The sequence below is a fragment of the Cucurbita pepo genome, chromosome LG10 (genome assembly GCF_002806865.2).
Source record: "Cucurbita pepo subsp. pepo cultivar mu-cu-16 chromosome LG10, ASM280686v2, whole genome shotgun sequence".
NCBI classification, from domain to species: Eukaryota; Viridiplantae; Streptophyta; class Magnoliopsida; order Cucurbitales; family Cucurbitaceae; genus Cucurbita; species Cucurbita pepo.
The window spans coordinates 6,467,421-6,485,816 of record NC_036647.1 but is presented as its reverse complement, the minus strand read 5'-3'; the positions used below and the strand labels follow the sequence as shown (position 1 = coordinate 6,485,816).

The following is an 18,396-nucleotide window of genomic DNA, read 5'->3' as shown; positions in this document are numbered from 1 at the left end:
AACAATTTAATATTTGTAGTTTATGAAAGCATTTGAGCCCTAATCAATTTATCATTCTTCGTACATGTAAAAGAATTCATCAAACCTTAACAATAGACTAAACTATAAATATTATATTATATAATTAACAAAATCAAAACTATACATTTATAGTGAATATTACATCTTTTTCATCTTTGTAGTGGATTTTCTAATTATTATTCTTTAGGATATTTATAAATATAATAACTTAAAAAAGTACATTTTGTAATTAAAAAATCAAAAGTAAAATAACCCGTGGGAGACGTATATTATCAATTGAGAGGTAGAGTTCAAATTCTTACCCTAAGATATAAGTTAATAACAAAGATAACACATTATTTTAGCTATATTTACTTATTATAGCCTTAATAAAAAGGCTATAAAATGTTTCTCATAGCAACTTATACAAGTTATAACTCCATACTCTATTACAACGGTAAAAAACACTCTAAACTCTAAAACGTTTTAGATTTATAATAGCATCCGTTCTCAATAACGAAAAAAAAACACTATAACAAGCTTATGATAACATTTTTTTGTTATTTATCATATCTAGTATTTCGCGTAGAAATGACTTCAAGGATTATTCGAGTATAGTATTTATATCATAAACGTTGTGTTCCATGTAATATCCAAATTTGAAAAATAATACAACTTTAACCCAAGAAGGAATGGCAAGAGAGATTGTTCATGAAACTTAAAATGAAAAAAAGGGAAAAGAAAGAACAAACTGACCGCTGATTTATTATTGGTAGGTTAATGAGCAGGCAGTGATGCAATAAGCAGCTTACTTCTTCTCTTGTAGTTTGTCATCTGGAAGCGCCAAATTTGAAGGCTGCATTTCGTTGTCGCTTTCGTCGTCGGAATCCTGAGAGTTGACGTCGGAAACTGCCGAGTCCGGGAGCTGAGATTTGGATAAAATGGATTTAGAAGTTGGAGAAGAGAAACCAGAGTCAACAAACTCAGTCTTTTTCTTGTCGCCTTCCACCATTCTTCGTGCATAATCTTCATAGTTAAACCCAACTGGGTTCTTCCCACCAAATGAAGTTTCCAACTCCTCCACGTTGAAGTTGTCTTCCATTATCTTTTGGCTCTCTGGGTTGTTGGAGTATACAAACTTCACTTTCTTGAATGTCTTCGACTCCAGGAATGGTCTTACCATCTGCATTATTATATCTCAACCAATACACATCAAAAAAGCACACCCAAATCTTAGAAACTACACCTTTCGCTTATGAACACAACAAAAAAAGACCTTTTTTTGGAAAAAAAAAAAAAAAAGAAGATAGAAAACAGGCACAATATTCAAAAGCGTAAAAGAAAAAACAAAACAGTTATCAACCAAGATCTTAATCAACAAAACCTACCGTTTCCTTCTCTCTTTACGTACGAATAAAACATATAATAAGATAGTTTTGGAGTCAAAATCATGACATGAAACTGGTTAAAAACTCCACTCTAACCCAATGCAAATCGAATACACTAGTGAATCAGATGGATCTACGAACTCGCTTTAACCGTTAAGAGTAGGTAACCCTTCTACATTTTGTGACAGCATGAGGAAATTTTAATCAAATCGCTGATGGGTTGTTATGAAACTTGTGAAATTATAGGAGCAAATTAAATCATTGGACAAAAATACAAGATTATAGGTGAAGTAGAAAGTTTTGAAACTTTAATTTCAATTGCACGGAGGAAAAATATGCTAATTAATCACCATGACATTGTAGAAGTAGAAGGATATAGATAAGGATTAGACGCAAACAAATAATGGAAAGCAATAAATGTGAAGACAATAATGCAACAAAATATGGAAATGATGTGAAAGCTTACCACCCAAAAGGACTCAAACACCTTGGGTGGGTTGTAGAGAATAGCAAGGCCCAATCTTTCAGGATAATGATTTTGCAGGATGTTCGCTGTATCTCGAGTAACCTTCAAGGATAGACAAGATGTGTTCCAGCCATGAAAATCAATTAACCATACCATGTATCCATCTGTTGAATTTGTATTCAAGATCGCATTCTCCATGCAGTAAACCAAATATCTGATTTGTCCAGTCGTTGATTCTGTATTCTGGCGTTGTTATAAGAAAAGTTAGTTAATTTTACTTTGGCCACGAGTAGTTACGTAAGGGGGAAAAAAAAACCGAACACAAGTTCCAGGATCGAAACTAGTGTAAAAGAAGAGTTCTCACTCATTCTTTGTCACTCTGTATTTTTATTAGATAACACTGATAGGTTGATTTCCAAGTTATGTCAATATGTTATTCCCACTTTGGCTAATTTCAAGCAAGCCTAGATATTTGCATAACTAATAAAGCTTATGATATCTGACCTGAAAGTTCAATAACCTATTAAAATCTTACGTATAAGTTCAGACACCTATTAGAACCTTTTTAAAGCTAAAATGAGTTGATTATCCGAACTTAAAATTTGTTCTAACGTATTAATAAGATTCACATCAGTGTTTTATTAAATATGTTTAGTATGATCTATTTTTAAAAAGAAATGAGAGGCAAGTAACAACAACTCAAAGAATGTGGTCATCATGCAATTGAAATACCTGACTACTTGGTCTCATTACAAGAACGGTCCTTCCTTGTTTGTCAGTGTAATTAGCTCTGTATATTTTTCCTGTCTTGGCTTCCAGAGCAATATCTTCCTTGAAGCACAAAGAAGACATTATTGTTTAGTCGCATACAAGTAGAATCCAGCGCCAAGATCAATATGGTCATAATTTCGAGCAAGCTAAGCATTCATTTTAAGCAGTGAATGTCTACATTTTAAAGTTAGCAAGGATTGTGACCGCTCTCTTCTTCTGGTGCATACCACTATGAAATCCCCCATGCCTTCAATCAGCTAACTATATTCTCAATAAAATGAAAATGCTTCAAATAGAATCAAAATCATAATGAAGAAAAGAAGGCTTTCTTTTTTAAGTTTCCAATGCCATTCTCAATGATTGTTAGCATCCTCCATTTGATTGAACTCTATCTTCACAGGTTGAACCCATTGTAGAAATTAATGTATTTTCTTTGCCCTCAGTTCAGTAATTAGATTCTCATTTTCCATTTTCCATTTTTCAGAGAGATTAAAATGGTGAAGTTTGCAGAAATCCATACCCAACTTATCTTCTCTGGCTTGTATTCTAGCTTCCATTTCAAAGTTTCCCGCAACATTTTATTGGCCTTCTTTGTATTCCAGTTTCTTGCTTTGAGGTACCTCAAAATAGATGCATCCGAGCATAAAACAGGAAGCTTTTCAGTTAATGGACCCATCAACTTTTTTACTTCATTTATCTGAAAAAAGGGAACACCATAACTAAGCCCCATGAATTATTATCAGAAAACTAAATATATTATGTGACACTTCCTGTTGAAATCACTTTCAGGCTAGTGGCACATTGCACACAGTACCAAATTTGGAAAATAAGAGAGGAACCAAATTTCTTGTTCTATTAAAAATTTTGAACAAATCGAAGTTGTAACCTCACCTTGGCCTGCTGTTCTTCAGAGGACAAAACCTTCTCGCTCCCATTACCTCTCGACTTTCTAGCGGACATCTGTCAGAATCGAAGAGAATTGAACAGAAATAATTACTTTAGTAGATACATATTAACCGTTTGGATGCTCTCCAGATGATCTTGAACCAGAAAAGATATAGCTATCAGATGCTTCACCCTATGGTCTGATAATCTTTAGACGCTCGGACTAAATGAGGCGCATGATAATACATTATTCACCATCAAAAGAAATGGCCTAGCTCAATCAAAGCGATGCATCATAGGTCACTAATCTTCTCTTTGCATTGCTTACATTTGTTATAGTTGTTACGACGCATTCAAAGAGAAATCAACAAAACATATAAATCTCCAGCCAAATTCCAATGCTGAAGAAGTGGCCAAACAACACTTCCCGTCGTATTCTAAATTTCAGGCGTTCTCAAAAATATATATAAGAAAAAAAAAACAGATTCAAAACCAGAGAGATCACCACAAGATGCAATCGTACGATTCGGAGGATATAAATGAAGAACAGAACGAAGACAACAACCAGAAAACAACGAAAGCCTACCACGCCTTTCAAATCGTGTCGACACAATCCTCCTTCGATCGAGCGCAAGAAAATATAATCAAAGGAGGGGATCGGACGAACGCCAAGTCCAGCAAACAGGCACCGTAGCGATCAAAGCGAGAAAGAAACTCAAGGATTGTTCGCCATTTCTCCCGAGCTTGACCGGAGCAAGAGTTTGTTATTTCAGAGAGAGCGAGAGAGAGATCGGAAAATTGGCGCCGGGAAAAATGGAAAAAAGTTGAGCCGGCGAGAGAGTGAGTGCTATTTATATGGAAAACTTTGCATAGCGCTAACCGTTTAATATAAAAAGACTAAAATCCAATTCCCCACTAACTGTTTGTTATTTTCAGTTTCTTAAATAATAATTAAATAAAAAAATTGTTTTTTTTTATTATTATTATTATTTTTTTTTTAAGTTTTGAATAAAATAAATAGCAAACCATTTTTATAATATATAATATAATATAATATAATATAATATAATATAATATAATATATATATATAACATCGTACCTTCTTCCATTCATATGACTGGATAATTTGATCAATTCTAACTATTCAATCTAAAACTGATTTAGATTTGTTTATATGGTTTGGTTCGTGAGTTGACATTTCTTTATCAAGTCAACTCCGACCCATCTGAAAAATATAATTACAATCCAATTTTACCTTATCGTACTTGTAAAGAGAAATGTTTAATGTTTTTAATCGATGTTAGTGATGTCGTGTGACTGGTAAATATTTGATATTTAAACGGTATGAGATTTTAGTTATTAATGTAGCATCGTGGATAAATATGATTCTTTTAATATAACTATAAAAAAAACAACCCGACAACCCAACTTAAAAACAGAGGGTTGAGTTGGATTGGGTTAGGAATTTTATTATGGTTGTTCGGGTCACCAACCCAAAATTTTATATAGGTTCAAAAAAAAAAAAAAAATCAACTCAACCCAACCCAACTATACTGAACCGAACCTTAGTATATGTTTACTTAACTTTGGTTTATAATATAATATAGTGTGTTAATAACATATATTTTATTTTAAATGACGACTACAGCGTACGTGGACTAGACAGACACTCTGGGTCAACATCCCTCTATGACTACCGAGCTCCCAAGCACCACCTTGCCTTGACTGGTCCTGTCATGCACCTAAAAATGAAAATGCAGAAAGGAATGAGTATATAAATATACCCAATAAGAGCAGGTGACCACAGGCTATCACTAGGACCTAGACATGTCATTCTTACTATGCATAGCCTTGGGTAATTAGTGAGTCTATGCGGTGTCCAGTGTCTGGAGTTGAGGTGCTACCTCAAAGAACACTCTCACAATCAAGTGAGGATAACATGGTGAGTGCTAGCCTGCTCATCATCCATGGGAGGTAGTTGGCGAGCCCATCTCATAGGTCATGGAGTCCGACAAGGTCGGAGGCACTACCCCCTGTATGTATCAGCTTTGCTAACTACCCACATGATGAATGCCCTCCCATAGGTCGGATCCTCCGTGTGGAGTAGCCTAACCAAACTCTCACACTTTGGTCACACATTCCCTAATTGGTCTCACGCTTAGCACAACGGTACAATACTAGAGTTGAAAGGGAAGTGGAAGCTCCACGGACACTACACCAACCAATTGCTACCGGCCTACACACTACCTTTATCTCCTCCAGGTTCATTGTGGTGGTCATTTAGATCTCTAGAGTGGTTCGGTGGTCTTGACGAAGTTCAACATCTCTAGAGTATTCAATTTCGACTTTTCAAGTCTGAATTGGTTAGGAGCACGAGGTCCCACCCTCTAATTGTCTCTCATGATTCCATAATGCTTGACGTAAGGAGACGTTCCATTATAGGTCGTAAACTAGCCAAACTAACTAATGCACACTTGTCTTAGGCTGTTCTACTACTATTCCCCTCTACGGGGAATTACACATTCACCTGGAGTTAATGTATAGTCGATCATGCATACCGTCGTACTTATGCTCAATGGGGCGATAACATCCATCAAACACCTGAAACATAGATACAAAAATTTTCATCCACTGTTTCTCGTGTTATTGTATAAGCAGTGAAGAAACAACACAAATTAACATGCGAAAATCAATTCATCCATTTCGAGAATTTAGAGTAAGTATTCATGCAATTAACAAATTTCCTGGTTACAAGTATTATTGAACTAGCCCCTAAGGTTGGCTTCTTTAGCATGCATGCATATCTAAGAGATTCCTACACGTGTTACTTCATAGAAATCTATGTAGTTACTTACAGGTCTATCGCATGCCTTCTCGAGTATGATTTCTAGTCAAGGAGTTGTCCGAGAAATCCAAATTCCTTATGGTGGGACCTAATTCATAATAAAATAAGGTTAATATCGAAATCAGGATGAAAAACTGACAAACGGGCATCGACCTTTGACCCAATCCATTGGAAAGGCAACTAACCAAAATATGGGGAAAAAAAATACATTCGACCTTTGACCCAATCCACGCCTTATGATTGACGCGCCCCCTGAAGTGACTTGACCCAACCGCGACTACAGCTTCACCTGCGCGTGGCACACATGTGTGGTAAGTGTGTGTGGGGAACCTCTTGCGCGCGTGAGTGGTTCTCTTTTTTCGACCTCCCGTTTACTTGTTTTTCGTCCCGATTTCAATACTAATCCTATTATTACTTGAAATAGGTTTCTCCAAGGGTTTTTCAAAGATTTTGTTGACTTTTATCGGCAAGTAAACTGCACTTGGGAAGGCACGCGACAATCCTGTAAGTAACCACACAGAATTAGGAAGTAATACTTGTAGGATGCGCTTGGTGATGCCTGCAAGCTAGCGAAACTTAATCCTAGGTGGGCTAGACTCGGGATATCTTATGCTTAGGGGGTTAACTATATAGTTGATGGACTTGCTAATTGATGGAACTTTATGCCTAGATTCTGTATGCCTTCCTGAATACTTCACTACTTGTACGTAATCATGTTATGTCGGTGGATGAGATATTTGTGTATCTACGCTTTGGGTGCTTGATGAATGTAATCGCCCCGTTGAGCTTGTGTGAATGTATGCATGGTTAGATGTATGTTAACTCCAGGTGAATGATTGTGTGAACTTTTCCTGTAAATAATAATTAGTAGGGTTGATTTAAACTTAGGGTGTGCATAAATAGTGATTGGGTTAGGTCTAGATAGAGGGTCATAGAGGACCCTCTAGATGTTGCGTGGACGTGAGGAGAATTAGAGGGTGAGACCCTTTAGCCCTGGATCATGAAAAACTCAAGGAGTCAGGAACTGTGAAACAGGAAACCAGAGTCCCTATCAAAGCCGGCTAACTGCCCTTGAGACCTAGAGAGTCACCTCAGAACCTCGGGATGAAGGAGAAAGATCTCTTGGCCAATCAGTAGCTTGTATAACATTCGAGGAACTTTCACTTCCCTTCCTACTCTAATACCGTACCATCGAGCTAGGCATGACACTAGTTAGGGTTGTGTTACTTATTGGTAGATCGTCTACTATACATGATGGATTCGCCCTATGTTAGGACGTTGATCATGCAGGTAGTCATAGGTTACCTGCACGAATGGTTCGTCCTATGGGAGGACGTTGACCATGCAGGAAACCTATTCAAGCTGGCTTGTACGGGGGGGTAGTGCCTCCCAACTTTAGGTAACTTCATGGTATGTGGGACGGATTCACCGGTTAACTTTCCCGTAGACGACGAGCATGCTAGCGACACCATGTTCCCAACTGGTACAAAGTTATATGGGGTATCGCCTCATCCTCAAATGTCGAATACTGCTGTGAAGGTTAAGTTTTCTGCCTAGAGCTATGTACTAAGAGTGTTGAAACTCTAGGACCTAGAGTAAGTCGATGGATTTCTCTTAGGTCTTGGATGTGATAAGAGTCTACAAGTAGATTGCTTACTGGGTATATTTATACTCACTCCTATCTACACTTTTTTTTTTTTTTAGGTCCGTGAAGTTACAGATAGTGGCGTTTGGGTGTCTGCGAGCTCGAAAGTTACAGAGAAAATGCCGACCTGAGGCGTCTATCTAGATTACTTATACATAGTTGACATTTTACATGCACCTGTATCCTGACCCTCGTTTCCCCCATTACATGAACTTGGCATATGTAAATATACATTCTGATCTTACTTTGATTTGTTTCTCGTTGTTTGTAAAGTCTCAAACTCGCGCGAAAATTTATAAATGATTTTCTATTACCTATTTTTACATTTCCATGCATTGCATAGTTTGTTCAGTCACTCTCGGTCTTTTGACGCCTCAAAATTTGGGGTGTGACAATTGAACTGAAGCGTTGCACCAAATAAAAACCCTGCGTTGTGTCGAGGCAAACTAGACACGAATGTCGCTTGCAGCGAACCAAATGCGACTAAGTCACACGTCCAACCTGAGGCGGCGACCTCTTCTTCTTTAGTGAGATTTGATACTATTTGCAACAACAAGGATCCTAGGTATGGTACGACACTCTTAAACCTGTCAAACACATGATAGTACGACCAAATGAGCGATCAAGTGATTGAAAAGAACCCAATATAGTGAATCCGAGAGAGATTGAGTAAACATAAACTTACTGACAATGAGACTTCACGAACGTACAATGTTCAACACACAAATGAAATCTCAGTAATGGACCATTGAAGCGGGTAGAAAAAACTGTAGTGGTTTCAAACACAGTTTGAGCGGCATCTAAGTTGATGGTGGTCGCACGATCATAACTAATTTGGTGAACAAAGTTGATACATGGTTGGTCGCGTGATTGTGATAACGTTTTTTTTTAATTGTTGCAAATGTATTTTTAATATAGTTTTAAATAGATCATACGTAATTAATATCTTACGTTATACAATAAATACAATTAATTTGTTAACATGAACGGAATTTAATGATAATTGACATATACTTTTGATTCGGTCGGGATCATATAATAAATAATAAATAATAGATAGAAGAAGAAGAAAGTGCCAAATATACAAATAATATCATTTATGTCTCTCTTTTTGTAATCTGACGGAGGAGTTGGCATTGCTGACAAATCCCCTCGAAAGAAAAAGCGGCAAAAGCAGAGGGCCATAGCCATAGCCATAGACTTAGAGCACATTCCACATTGAACGCATGATTCCCATCCCACAATTCTTTCTTCCCCAACTGTTATTTTCTCTCTGTTCTTCCTAATCCCACCTACATTTCTCTCTCTAATCTGTTTTTTTTTTTTTTTTTTTTTTTTTTTTTTTTTTTTTTTTTTTTTTTTTTTTTTTTTTTTTTTNTTCCTCGTTTTAGGTATTGGGTTGATCGTAGTTTTTCGTTTGATTTCAGAATTGGGGGTTTCCTTGTTTGTTATACTGGTTTTTAGTTTGGTTTTGTGTATTTGTTTTTCTAGTTCTTGAAGTATTGGTGTTTTAATGACCTTTGTTAATTTTGCGTTTTTCGCGTAATCTGGCAGATATAATTTCTATCTCTCTCCCGATCTCTCTGTGGAATAGCAAAATTTTGATCCGATCAAGCGCGGTATCAAGCTCGGGAAAAATGGCGAGCAATCCTCGAGTTTCTCGCTGTGCTCGCTTCGTTGCCTGTTTGCTGCATTTGGAGTTCGTTCAATCCCCTCCTTTGATTTGATTTTATTGCGGTCGATCGTTGAAAGGCGAGGTAGGCATTCATTGTTTTCCGATTGTTATCTTTGTTCTGTTCTTAATTTATATCCTCTGGATCGTGCGATTGCATCTCGTGATGATTTCTCTGTTTTTCAATCTGTTTTTGTTTAGTTTCTGGGAGTGCCTGAAATTTACAATTCTAGGAGAGTTGGATTATGAAGATAAATTGCAACCATAAAGAAGTTTATGTTGTTTGGCCATGGCTTCAGCTTTGCAATTTGGTTGTAGCTTTCTATGTTAGGTTGGTTTCTCTTTGAATGCGTAGTAACAACTGTAGCAAATGTAGGCAATGCCAAAAGAAGATAAACTAATTAGGTGATGAGAAATGGTTGACCTGTAATGTGTCGATTTGATTGAGCTAGTCGATTTCTTTTGAAGGTGAATAATGAATGATCATGCGCCTCATTTAGTCCGAGCGTCTAAAGATTATCAGACCATATGGTGAAGCACCTAACAATTATATCGTTTCTTGTTCAAGATCATCTGGAAAGCATCCAAACGGTTAATCTGTATCTACTAAAGTAATTAGTTGACCTGTAATGTGTCGCTTTGATTGAGCTGTAATGTATCGCTTTGATTGAGCTAGCCGATTTCTTTTGAAGGTGAATAATGAATGATCATGCGCCTCATTTAGTCCGAGCGTCTAAAGATTATCAGACCATATGGTGAAGCACCTAACAATTATATCGTTTCTTGTTCAAGATCATCTGGAAAGCATCCAAACGGTTAATCTGTATCTACTAAAGTAATTAGTTGACCTGTAATGTGTCGCTTTGATTGAGCTGTAATGTATCGCTTTGATTGAGCTAGCCGATTTCTTTTGAAGGTGAATAATGAATGATCATGCGCCTCATTTAGTCCGAGCGTCTAAAGATTATCAGACCATATGGTGAAGCACCTAACAATTATATCGTTTCTTGTTCAAGATCATCTGGAAAGCATCCAAACGGTTAATCTGTATCTACTAAAGTAATTAGTTCTGTTCAACTCTCTTGAATTCTGAAAGATGTCTGCTAGAAAGTCGAGAGATGATGCGACAGAAAAGGTTTTGTCCCCTGATGAACGGCAGGCCAAGGTGAGGTTGCAAGTTTAATTTCTTAAAATATTTTAATAGAACAAGAAATTTGGATCCTCTCTTATTTTCCCAACTTGGTATTGGGTGCAATGTGGCATAAGCCTAAAAGTGATTTCAACAGGAAATGTCAGGTAACATATTTATTTTTCTGATAATCATTCATGGGGTTTAATTATAGTGTTCTCTTTTCAGATGAATGAACTCGAAAGGTTGATGGGTCCAATTGCTGATAAGCTTCCTGTCGACGACACAGACAAATTGGAAACTTCATTTGGTGGGAAAAACCCAGTTGATATTTCACAAAGAAGGATGGAAGTGTCTGGGAAGGGGGGGAGAGATAGGGGATCGGCCATGAAAATAGTTTTTGATCTTAAGAAATTTGCAGTCATATCTATGAGAACTTGCTACAGATCAGTTCGTAATTATCCATATCTCTTTGCCCTACTCTGTGTGTTGATTCTCCTTTATAGATCATGTCCTTTTCTGTTTTCCCTTTTGGTGTCCGCGTCCCCTGTTTTGATTTGCACGGCTGCTCTGCTTGGAACCCTTCTGAGTTTTGGGCAACCTAATATACCTGAAATCGAAACGGAGGAGAAGGTTTCACATGATGTAGCTTTTTTCGGATCGGAGATTTTGGACAATGCTACTGTTGTTGCTAAGGAGGATTATAGTTTTACTGTTGAGAGATTTGTTGCTAAGGAGGATGATAGTTTTACTGTTGAGAGATTTGAAGGAAATCAAGTAGGAAATTCTTATGTGGAAAGGGGTTCTGAAGAAGAGAGGAAGACAAGCATGCTTGATGAGCATGCTGGTTTTGTTGGCCTTGTTCCGGTGATCGATGAGCACAATCGTGAAATTCAGTTAGAGAAGGGCAGTGTTGAGGAGTTTGAGAGGGATGGAGTTGAGGAATTTGAGAAGGGTGAACTTGAGAAGGCAGCAACAGAGAGGGAATTCTCTAGTTCAGAGTTGGAGGAGAGGAGAGAAATTTATGAAAAGGATTTGGATGTTAAAAGTTTGACAACAGATGGTGTAAGTGTTGTAGAGAACCAGCTTTTGGCTGCCGAAAGCACGGGAAATGAGGTTTTTGAAGTAGAAGATCATAACATCTCCATAGAACTTGCCCATAAAGGAGATCAGCTGAGCTTATCTCTCAGTGATAAAGATGATCATGTTGAAAATGATTATGATTCTTTGCGTTCTGAGTCTGATAGAGCAGAAAGCTCCTCACCTGATGCCTCAATGACTGATATCATACCTTTGTTGGATGAGTTGCACCCTCTCTTGGACTCAGAAACTTCACAACCTGCTCAAGGGTCAAATGAAGAATCAGATGCTTATTCAGAACTGTATCATAAAAGTGATGGTGAATGTGTGATGTCAGATGATGAGGCTGAGAACCAGGGAGAAGAAGGCGGTGTTGTCGAGGATGACGAGGATGATGATGATGAGGGGATGCAGGAAGAGAAGGAGGATGAGAGCAAATCCGCTATCAAGTGGACTGAGGATGACCAAAAGAATCTCATGGATTTGGGAAGTTTAGAGCTCGAAAGGAATCAGCGTTTGGAAAATCTCATTGCAAGGAGAAGAGCAAGGAACAACCTGAGAATGTTGGCTGGGATGAATTTGATAGACTTGGATGGTTTTGATCTTCCTGGTAATGTAGCGCCCATATCGACAACCAGACGTAACCCATTTGATCTCCCTTATGATTCATACAATAATATGGGATTGCCACCAATTCCTGGGTCTGCTCCATCTATTTTGTTGCCTAGACGTAATCCATTTGATCTTCCATACGACCCAAATGAAGAAAAACCGGATCTCAAGAGTGATGATTTCGAACACGAATTTTTGCCACCTCAACAGAAAGATATGTTCCGAAGACATGAAAGTTTCAGTGTGGGCCCTTCAAACTTTTCTATTCCCAAGCTAGAGCAACAAAATATTAGATGGAAACCATATTTCATGCCTGAAAAAACAGCTGCAGAAGAAACGAGCTACTCTCCATTGGAAAGACAACTTAGTGAAGCCAGTGAATCAAAACTGAGCTGTGTTTCTGATACTGAATCAATGAGTTCCATTGCAGATCAGGATGACAAGAAGCCTGATGAATCACATTCTTTTCTGGAAACAACAGCAGTTTCCTTCCTTGACCCCATAGCCAGTGTTATTGAGCATGGAAATGGGCCATGGGAGGATATAGGCTCTGAAAATTACGTACAAGAAAACAGAGATGTGCATCATGAAGTGATCGAGATTACTTTGGGATCGACCGAGAGTCACTTTGAAAGCCAATCTGGATCATCTGAAATCGGAGCTGGAGATATCCCAGTGGAGATTAACGCCAGTGAAATTCACTCCAAAAATATATTAGTTGAAACAGATATCAGCAGCCATTCCAGCTTGTCTTCATTATCAGAAGTAAATGAAACGTCAATTGAGGTCAAAACAGATGAGGCGATACCGAATAGCCTGCGAACAGAGGAATCTAGCATTGATACTACTAGCATAACAATGTCGACTGCCTTCGAAAAAGATGCAGAATTCAAGATTGTCAGTGAAGTGTTGGATGACAATCAGCATAAGGAGCCTGTTTATGACTCAAGCCCTTCAGCAGAAGGCGAGCTCTCTTTTTCATTTGTTTTTTTCCTAATGTATATACAGGGAAACCAATATGCGCTCTTCCCTTTTTACTGACGCAATTGGCCCCTTTTCAGGTAAAGAATCTGAAGTACAATCTGAAATAGAACAGGACATTACTTCAAGTTTGGAAGATACGCATGATGACTCCTCAGAGTTACATATAGTTGATAAAAATGAACAAGAGTCGAGGGAAGTTCCAGAAGTTATTGTTCACGAGGTTACGAAGGTTGAGTCTCCCAAACATGGCACCAACTATGATGCTCAAAACTTGGCCGTGGCCCATGAACTTTTAGTTGAGCATGTTCCAATAGATTCCGGTCCATCCTTCTCAGACATTGCATCGATCGAGAAAGGAATAGTCGATGATGTTGTGGAAGATAAAGATCAGTTGACAAGCCACGAGGAGGATATTATTGAAGATATTCACAAAATTGAAGATGAGAATCTAAATTCCTCACCTTCAAATGATCAGATCTCTTCTCGTAGTAGACCGACTTTCACTGAACCCGAGGAGCAACTGTCTTCTGCCGTAAACCATGTTTCAGCAGAAATTGGGTCATCTTCAAATGAAAAACATGTGGAGTTTCATGAAACATTAAATGGCAAAGAAAATTCTGAACTTGAACAAACAAAAACCTGCAGATCAAGTTCATCCGGCAGCAGTTCTGTGGAGGACGTAATTTTGCAAACTGATGTAATTTGTCATAGTGATCAACCTACTACTTCTACATCAAATCACGGTTCAGAAATCCCGGCTCAGGACATCAATGACCTTGTTGAAACGACAGATTCTTTGGCTACTTTGTCTGACCATTTGATTACTGCCAATGCAACTATTCCTGGATCACAGGAACAAAAAAACCCTCCAGTGGTGGAGGAGGAAGTCGTTTTGATTTCTTTAAGTTCAACATTTCCTTCTGGATTGGAGCAAGTTGAGGATAGGTCAATGAATGAGGCCGAATTTGTTAGGTCTGAACAAGATATTGTTGAGCCCTCAAGTGCTAAATCACACACAGAGAGTGAATCCCTGCAAGATCTGGGGATAAAAATAGCTTCTTCAGGTTCTAGTACTCCTAATGTGGCTCCTGAAGTTATTTCATCTGTTACTGAATTAGAGCAGTCCTGGTCAGACAAGTCAATGGTTGAGCCTATTCTTGGTAACCATGACGATGCTGAGGTAAGTGCTGCTAGATTCGTGATCTTTTGCTTACTTTTTTGAGTTGATGGTTCTCTTCTTGCTATGACATCAATGATCTTGAAAAGATCCAATCCATAGAGTTACTCATAAATCATAATGTAGTGTCCATCATGTTAGGAATCACGAGTCTCCACAATGGTATGATATTGTCCACTTTGAGCATAAGCTCTCATGGTTTTGCTTTGGGCTTCCCCAAAAGGCCTCATACTAATGGAGATAGTATTCCTCACTTATAAACCTATGATCTTCCACTAAATTAACCAAGGTGGGACTCACTCCCAATAATCCTCAACAATTCTCCCCTCGAACAAAGTACACTATAAGCCTCAGGCTTATGGAGCTCTTGAATAGCCTCCCCATAATTGAGGCTGGACTCTGTTCTCTGGAGCCCTCGAACAAAGTACACCCTTTGTTCGACACTCTAGTCACTTTTGACTACACCTTCGAGGCTCACAATTCTTTGTTCGATAGATGAGAATTCTATTGACATGGCTAAGTTTAGGGCATGGCTCTGATACCATGTTAGGAATTACGAGTCTCCACAATGGTATGATATTGTCCACTTTGAGCACAAGCTCTCATGGCTTTGCTTTGGGCTTCCCCAAAAGGCCTCATACCAATGGAGATAGTATTCCTCACTTATAAACCTATGATCTTCCACTAAATTAACTAATGTGGGACTCACTCTCAATAATCCTCAACACATCATGGATTAGATGTTAACTAAACTCCATAGATAATTATTACATTCGTAGTGGCCTTTGGATAACCATATCTGCATGTGGTCTTGTTTTCCTAAGATCTAACATAGCATTGTAACTTTCCCTTTTAACTGATCTGAGTATGAAAATTTCTTTTATCATGTTATTTAATGAATTGATTGTGGCTTCATGAGAGAACATTATGATGATCATATTATGTGTTTAGTGAAGTAAAATGATGGTATCAAGCTGATATTTTGCAGGAACAAGGCGTTTTATCGACGGATTCTGCTGCTGAAGTAATCTCTGAAAATGTAACACCAAAAATTCATCAAGACATTTCAACAGCTTTATCTTCTGTTGAAGCTGATTCGTCCACATCTTCACCAGTTAGATCACCTAATACTGGTAGGAATCCAAAAGATGATATTGTTGATTTAGTCGTATCTGAGGATCGTGAGGAGGTATCGAAGCATTTGGACTATCTAGCAGAAACACATGGTTCTCATTTTTCGGAAAAGATGATTAGGGAAGAGGTAAATGAAATAACAGATATTGATGAAGGATTGTTAGTAGAATTGGACGAAGTTGGGGACTTCAGCGGGAAGAAGGTTGGGGAACCAATCCTTGAAGAAAAGGTACTCCCAGAGGAAGCTGAAGCAGAGAGATTTGAATTGGTTTCTAATTCCAATCCGACAGAAGCTAAATCAGATATACCAATGCTTGAAGCGAAATCACTTGATGATATCAACTTAGCTTTTAGGCAACTCCACGAAGGAGTAGACGTGGAGGACGTCATTATTCCCAGTGCGATTGAAAGCCAGATTAATGAACTCAATCCTGAAGCAAGTTCGGATTTGGAGGTTGTGGAAGCAAGATCTCTCGGAGATATTCATGTTGCTTTGACACAAGTATCAAAGGATAACATAGGTGAATCAAGTTCTAGCTCCAACAACTTAGAAGCTAAATCAGATATTCCAATGCTTGAAGCCAAATCTCTTGATGATATCAACTTAGCTTTTAGGCAACTTCACGAAGGAGTCGATGTTGAGGATATCATTCTTCCCAGTGCGATCGAAAGCCAGATTAATGAACTCAATCCCGAAGCAAGTTCAGATTTGGAGGTTGTGGAAGCAAGTTCTCTCGGAGATATTCATGATGCTTTGACGCAAGTATCAAAGAATAACATGGATGAATCAAGTTCTAGTTCCAACAACTTAGAAACAAAATCAGATATACCAATGCTTGAAGCAAAATCACTTGATGATATCAACTTAGCGTTTAGGCAACCTCACAAAGGAGTAGACGTGGACGACGTCATTGTTCCCAGTGCGGTTGAAAGCCAAGTTACGGAAGAAGCCATTCCAGAAAAGAGTTCAGATTTGGAAGTCGTCGAAGCAAGATCTTTGGGAGATATCCATGTTGCTTCGATGCAACTCCCAGAGAATAACATAGGTGAATCAGGTTCTAGTTCCAATCCCACTGAAACTAAATCAGATATACCAATTCTTGAAGCAAGATCACTAGATGATATCAACTTAGCTTCTAGGAAACTCCATGAAGGAGTAGATGTGGAGGATGTCATCCTTCCCAGCACGGTCGAAAATCAGGTTAAAGACGAAGCCAAAGCCGAAACAAGTTCAGATTTGGAAGTTGTTGAAGCAAAATCACTAGGAGATATTCATGTTGCCTTAATGGAAGCCTCAGAGAAAAACTTGAACGAACTTCCAACGAGCTCCGTGTCAAATGATCCATCAGAGGGAGGATTAGAACCATATGGAGCAGATTCCAACATTGAGACTATCCCATCGAACACGACTAACGTCGACAAACCAGCAGATATAGTTGACGAAAAATCCGTAGATTCCAATGTATCTGCTTCCAAAACCAAAGACAAGAAGGCGAAGTCTCGAAAATCAAAATCAGGATCTAGCTCCAGCTCCAGCTCAAGCTCAAGTGATTCTGATTGAGCTGGTAATCATAAGAGGTAAAAGTAATAGAATCATATGGGAGTTTTCTTTTGTGGTTTTTGTCTTCATTTCAGGATTTGGATTTGGTTTTCCAGTTTGGTTACATTCTTTTTCCACTCTGCAATCTTTTGAAAAGTGAGTCCGAGTCTCGGTTTGATTTCTTTCAATTGAGCACGTTCCTACGATCCCTATCCCCCTTAAAGAGTTTAAAGTTTGAGGGAGAAAATGTGGTTTTTTTATTTTATTTTGTTCTTTTTTGTATAAACATGTATGTAAAAGTTTTGGTGTATTGATGAATTGACAATTATTACTAGTTTTTCAAGATTCTATTTGAGTTTGGTGTTATGACAGTGGATTTTGTGGTAAGAATTAGGAAGTGTTCCTTTTGTTCTTTGAATTGTTGTGGTACAGATTCTTGCCTTGGTTGAATTAGCTTGTAGTCGATTCCAGAATCGATACGGTTTCGCATGTTAGATCGGTTTAGATGGACGTATCTGCCCATTTGATTAGTTTTTGTTCATCATTGCCTTCTTGTTCTTCATTGGGTTTTAGGTTGAGATTCAGGGTGTTCTTGATGCTTGATTGTTGACATTTTGAGCATCCTCAAGAAGCTGATAGGAATGTGATCGGAAGAAATAGTCTCGGTTAATTTGGGCGTTTTCATTTCTAAACTTTTAAATTTGTATCTATTTGTTCTCTAAAAGATAAAAACTGTTTAATAGATTTCTAAACTTTTAATTTTGTATCGTAAAAACCTCTAAATCTTAAAAGAAAACTTATAATTCTCGAGTCTATCATTTACCTATTTGATATAATAGACGTGACTTGACCTTTTAAAAACTTCAAAGTCTTAAGATCGTATCATCTTAGTAAGTGACCACACTGATGAGGTGGAAGAATGCACCAACTTTAATTTCATATACTTAGGAAGTGTATCAATTTTACGTGCATAGTTCTATGTGCACCACTTTTGTACACACAAAATCCACCATTACTGTTGAGGTCGAAAAATGCAAATACATACAAATATGTTATATGTGAAGACT

The 18,396-nt window shown here is 38.0% G+C and overlaps 2 protein-coding genes across 4 annotated transcripts; one reads left to right on the top strand and one right to left on the bottom strand.

Moving 5' to 3' along the window:
* Window positions 1–600: 600 nt before the first annotated feature.
* LOC111803345 (phosphatidylinositol transfer protein 3-like) lies at window positions 601–4,331 on the bottom strand. The gene is made up of 6 exons (XM_023687701.1): window positions 4,097–4,331; window positions 3,517–3,585; window positions 3,146–3,322; window positions 2,587–2,685; window positions 1,855–2,097; window positions 601–1,183 (listed from the first exon to the last, which is right to left on the bottom strand). The coding sequence occupies exons 2-6, from the start codon at window positions 3,583–3,585 to the stop codon at window positions 809–811; spliced, it is 963 nt and encodes a 320-aa protein (XP_023543469.1). The 5' UTR covers window positions 4,097–4,331; the 3' UTR covers window positions 601–808.
* Window positions 4,332–9,379: 5,048 nt separating this feature from the next.
* Window positions 9,380–17,715, top strand: LOC111803319. Of its 3 annotated transcripts, XM_023687665.1 has the most exons (9): window positions 9,380–9,392; window positions 9,556–9,758; window positions 9,875–10,004; window positions 10,142–10,284; window positions 10,366–10,508; window positions 10,590–10,838; window positions 11,031–13,458; window positions 13,556–14,658; window positions 15,644–17,715. In XM_023687665.1, the coding sequence occupies exons 6-9, from the start codon at window positions 10,770–10,772 to the stop codon at window positions 17,348–17,350; spliced, it is 5,307 nt and encodes a 1,768-aa protein (XP_023543433.1). In that variant the 5' UTR covers window positions 9,380–9,392; window positions 9,556–9,758; window positions 9,875–10,004; window positions 10,142–10,284; window positions 10,366–10,508; window positions 10,590–10,769; the 3' UTR covers window positions 17,351–17,715. The 3 variants fall into 3 exon arrangements, with proteins under 3 accessions (XP_023543433.1, XP_023543431.1, XP_023543432.1); XM_023687663.1 differs by lacking the exon at window positions 9,875–10,004; XM_023687664.1 differs by lacking the exons at window positions 9,380–9,392; window positions 9,875–10,004 and having other exon boundaries at window positions 9,458–9,758.
* The last annotated feature ends 681 nt before the right edge of the window (window positions 17,716–18,396 follow it).

Bases quoted from the DNA above. Each gene is read 5' to 3' on its own strand.
- LOC111803319 (XM_023687663.1), top strand. From the start codon at position 10,770: ATGTCTGCTAGAAAGTCGAGAGATGATGCGACAGAAAAGGTTTTGTCC. The intron at 10,839-11,030 runs GTGAGGTTGCAA...TTCTCTTTTCAG, and splicing joins CTGATGAACGGCAGGCCAAG to ATGAATGAACTCGAAAGGTT. The intron at 13,459-13,555 runs GCGAGCTCTCTT...GCCCCTTTTCAG, and splicing joins CTCAAGCCCTTCAGCAGAAG to GTAAAGAATCTGAAGTACAA.
- LOC111803345 (XM_023687701.1), bottom strand. From the start codon at position 3,585: ATGTCCGCTAGAAAGTCGAGAGGTAATGGGAGCGAGAAGGTTTTGTCC. The intron at 3,323-3,516 runs GTGAGGTTACAA...CCCTTTTTTCAG, and splicing joins CTGAAGAACAGCAGGCCAAG to ATAAATGAAGTAAAAAAGTT. The intron at 1,184-1,854 runs GTAAGCTTTCAC...ATAATAATGCAG, and splicing joins TGTTTGAGTCCTTTTGGGTG to ATGGTAAGACCATTCCTGGA.